This window comes from Dama dama, chromosome 16 (genome assembly GCF_033118175.1).
Source record: "Dama dama isolate Ldn47 chromosome 16, ASM3311817v1, whole genome shotgun sequence".
NCBI lineage: Eukaryota > Metazoa > Chordata > Mammalia > Artiodactyla > Cervidae > Dama > Dama dama.
Window position 1 is genome coordinate 17601422 of NC_083696.1, and position 4630 is coordinate 17606051.

The 4630-nt window shown below is 39.1% G+C and overlaps 1 protein-coding gene across 1 annotated transcript; it reads left to right on the forward strand.

Annotated features, from left to right (window-relative positions):
* Positions 1–584: 584 nt before the first annotated feature.
* LOC133071398 (olfactory receptor 13C3) lies at positions 585–1595 on the forward strand. The gene has a single exon (XM_061163994.1). The coding sequence runs from the start codon at positions 606–608 to the stop codon at positions 1593–1595; it is 990 nt and encodes a 329-aa protein (XP_061019977.1). The 5' UTR covers positions 585–605.
* The last annotated feature ends 3035 nt before the right edge of the window (positions 1596–4630 follow it).

Genomic DNA, 4630 nt, shown 5'->3' on the forward strand with positions numbered 1-4630 from the left:
TGGTCTTGTCATAGGAACAGTCATACAAGAAACTAAGAGGAGCTGGAATATGAAATCAACAGATATCTGTGTTTAAACAGATGTTAAATTTCAGTTTATGCTATTCAATTTATTATTACTAATTATCTATAAAACAATTAAGGTGACTAATATATACTATGCAGTGTCAGGCATAGAAAGATGTATGCCCCCCCCAAATCAGAATCTCTGTGAATTTTGACCATTGTGAATTGCAGTTTAAAATTTCCAGTCCTATTGAGTGCTTTTTTGCCATTTCCACTCTTTACTTTCTAGGACAGATGAAGTCAGGCTTATAATTATTAATTAGTCGGGAATTTTAGAAACCTCAACCCAGGAACATGTCCTCAACAGGAAAAGTTACTTCTATATGTTTCTTTGATCATAGGTAGATCTTCACATAGTGGCAATGGCATAGATACTTTAATCATTTCTAGTTTTATTGTATTTTGTTGATACACATTGTTGAAGATAACTGGATGTCAGGGCTTCAAGCAAACACTCCTTGTAATACAGTCTTTAAAAATTAATTGTTCAGGTAATGTGTAACATGTAACACTTGTTTCCTGGCAGTGAATATATCTTATATGAGATCTTCCTTTGACATCCTGAAAGCAGAGGACATGGAGAAAATTAACCAGACATTTGTGCTAGGATTTATTCTTCTGGGTCTTTCTGAATACCCAAAGATTGAGATTGTTTACTTTGTTGTAATTCTAAGTATGTACCTAGTCATTCTAATTGGCAATGGTGTTCTGATCACAGCAAGCATTTTTGATTCCCATCTTCACTCCCCCATGTACTTCTTCCTGGGAAACCTCTCTTTTCTGGATATCTGCTATACATCTTCCTCTGTTCCTTCAACTTTGGTGAGCTTAATCTCAAAGAAAAGGAGCATTTCCTTCTCTGGATGTGCAGTGCAGATGTTCTTAGGATTTGCAATGGGGTCAACAGAGTGTTTGCTCCTTGGCATGATGGCTTTTGACCGCTATGTGGCCATCTGTAACCCTCTGAGATACCCTGTCATCATGAGCAGGGTGGTGTCTGTCCTGATGGCTTCTGTGTCATGGCTCTCTGGTGGAATCAACTCAATTGTGCAAACATCTCTTGCCATGCGATTGCCTTTCTGTGAGAATAATGTAATCAATCATTTCACATGTGAAATATTAGCTGTTCTCAAGCTAGCTTGTACTGATATATCTCTCAATATTGTCACCATGATGGTATCAAATATAGCATTTCTAGTTCTTCCACTGCTGGTCATTTTTTTCTCCTACATGTTCATCCTCTATACCATCTTGAGAATAAACTCAGCGACAGGGAGACATAAGGCCTTTTCTACCTGCTCAGCACATCTGACTGTGGTAATTATATTTTATGGTACCATCTTCTTTATGTATGTCAAACCCAAGTCTCAAGAACTGCATGGAGAAAACAAGTTGCAAGCTTCTGACAAGCTCATTTCTCTGTTTTATGGTGTAGTGACTCCCATGCTAAATCCTATAATCTACAGCTTGAGGAATAAGGATGTAAAAGCTGCTGTAAAATATTTGTTAAACAAAAAACCTATCCAATAAGTATTTCAAAAAATGTAGATCTTTGTGTAATAGACACAAAGATGGACTTCTAGGTAAATAAATATGAACTTTTTGGGGGAAACCATGGTTTAAGAGATATTTTTGTTCTTCCTTTCACTGATCTTGCTGCTAAGTCTGCTAAGTCCCTTCAGTCATGTCCAACTCTGTGCTACCCCATAGATGGCAGCACACTAGGCTCCCCAGGCCCTGGGATACTCCAGGCAAGAACACTAGAATGGCTTGCCATTTCCTTCTTCAGCGCATGAAAGGGAAAAGTGAAAGTGAAGTACAGTTCTTCTGTGTATTCTTGCCACCTTTTCCTACTGTCTTCTGTTTCAGTTAGGTCCATACCATTTCTGTCCTTTATTGAGCCCATCTTTGCATGAAATGTTTCCATGGTATCTCTTATTTTCTTGAAAAAAATCTCTAGTCTTTGTCTTTCTATTGATTTCTTCTATTTCTTTGCATTGATTGCTGAGGAAGGCTTTCTTATCTCTCCTTGCTATTCTTTGAAACTCTGCATTCAGATGCTTACATCTTTCCTTTTCTCCTTTGCTCTTCACTTCTCTTCTTTTCACAGCTATTTGTAAGGCCTCCTCAGACAGCCATTTTGTCCTTTTGCATTTCTTTTTCTTGGGAGTGGTCTTGATCCCTGTGTCCTGTACAATGTCACGAACCTCCGTCCGTAGTTCATCGGGCACTCTGTCTATCAGATCTAGTTCCTTAAATCTATCTCTCACTTCCACTGTATAATCATAAGGGATTTGATTTAGGTTGTACCTGAATGCTCTAGTGGTTTTCCCCACTTTCTTCAATTTAAGTCTGAATTTGGCAAGAATACACAGAAGAACTGTATGAAAAAGATCTTCACGACCCGGATAATCATGATGGTGTGATCACTCACCTAGAGCCAGACATCCTGGAATGTGAAGTCAAGTGGGCCTTAGGAAGCATCACTATGAACAAAGCTAGTGGAGGTGATGGAATTCCAGTTGAGCTATTTCAAATCCTGAAAGATGATGCTGTGAAAGTGATGCACTCAATATGCCAGCAAATTTGGAAAACTCAGCAGTGGCCACAGGGCTGGAAAAGGTCAGTTTTCATTCCATTCCCAAAGAAATTCAATGCCAAGAAAGCTCAAACTACCACACAGTTGCACTCATCTCACACGCTAGTAAAGAAATGCTCAAAATTCTCCAAGCCAGGCTTCAGCAATATGTGAACTGCGTACTTCCAGATGTTCAAGCTGGTTTTAGAAAAGGCAGAGGAACCAGAGATTAAATTGCCAACATCCGCTGGATCATGGAAAAAGCAAGAGAGTTTCAGAAAAACATCTATTTCTGCTTTATTGACTATTCCCAAGCCTTTGACTATGTGGATCACAATAAACTGTGGAAAATTCTGAAAGAGATGGGCATACCAGACCACCTGACGTGCCTCTTGAGAAACCTGTATGCAGTTCAGGAAGCAACAGTGAGAACTGGACATGGACCAACAGACCGGTTCTAAATAGGAAAAGGAGTATGTCAAGGCTGTATATTGTCACCCTGCTTATTTAACTTCTATGCAGAGTACATCATGAGAAACGCTGGGCTGGAGGAAGCACAAGCTGGAGTCAAGATTGGCGGGAGAAATATCAATAACCTCAGATATGCAGATGACACCACCCTTATGGCAGAAAGTGAAGAGGAACTAAAGAGCCTCTTGATGAAAGTGAAAGAGGAGAGTGAAAAACTTGGCTTAAATTCCAGCATTCAGAAAACTTAAGATCATTACATCCGGTCCCATCATTTCTGGCAGATAGATGGGGAAACAGTGGAAACAGTGGCTGACTATTTTTCTGGGCTCTGAAATCACTGCAGATGGTGACTGCAGCCATGAATATAAAAGATGCTTACTCCTTGGAAAGAAAGTTATGACCAAGGTCGACAGCATATTAAAAAGCAGAGACATTACTTTGCCACCAAAGGTCCATCTAGTCAAGGCTATGGTTTTTCCAGTCATCATGTATGGATGTGAGAGTTGGATTGTGAAGAAAGCTGAGCACCGAAGAATTGATGCTTTTGAACTGTGGTGTTGGAGAAGACTGTTGAGAGTCCCTTGGACTGCAAGGAGATCCAACCAGTCCATCCTAAAGGAGATCAGTCCTGGATGTTCATTGAAAGAAGTACTGTTGATGCTGAAACTCCAATTATTTGGCCACCTGATTGGAAGAGTGACTCAATGGAAAAGACCCTGATGCTGGGAAGGATTGAGGGCAGGAGAAGGGGATGACAGAGAATGGGATGGTTGGATGGCATCATTGACTTGATGGACATGGGTTTGGGTGGACTCCGGGCATTGGTGATGGACAGGGAGTCCTGGCACGCTGCGGTTCATGGGGTCGCCAAGTTTGGACATGACTGAGCCACTGAAATGAACTGAACTGAGCAGATATATTTATAATTGTTACATTTTCCTGACATATTGACCCTTTTATCATTATACAATGACTTTCTTTGTCTTTTATGATAATTTTTGACTTTAAGTCTATTTTTCTATGGGAGAGGGGATTGGGATGGGGAATACATGTAAATCCATGGCTGATTCATGTCAATGTATGACAAAAACCACTACAATATTGTAAAGAAATTAGCCTCCAACTAATAAAAGTAAATGAAAAAAAAGTCTATTTTTCTAGTATAAATATGGCCACCTCTCTCTTTGGTTATCATTTACTTGGAATGCCTTTCTTCACCCCTTCACTTTCAGCCTTTGTGTGTCCTTAAATCTAAACTGAATCTCTTGTAGGTGACACATAGTTGAGTCTTATTTTTTTAATTCATTCAGCTACTCTGATTTTTGAATATGAAGTTTAGTCCATTTACCTTCAAAGTAATTATTGATAGCATGGTGAGGAGTTACCATTGTCATTTTTTTTTTTTTTTAATTATTTTCTGTCTGTTTTGTAGCTCTCTTATTTATCTCTTGGCTGTTTTTTTTTTGGTTTTATGAAATTTTTTTGGTGATATTCTTTGATTCTTTTATGGTTCTCT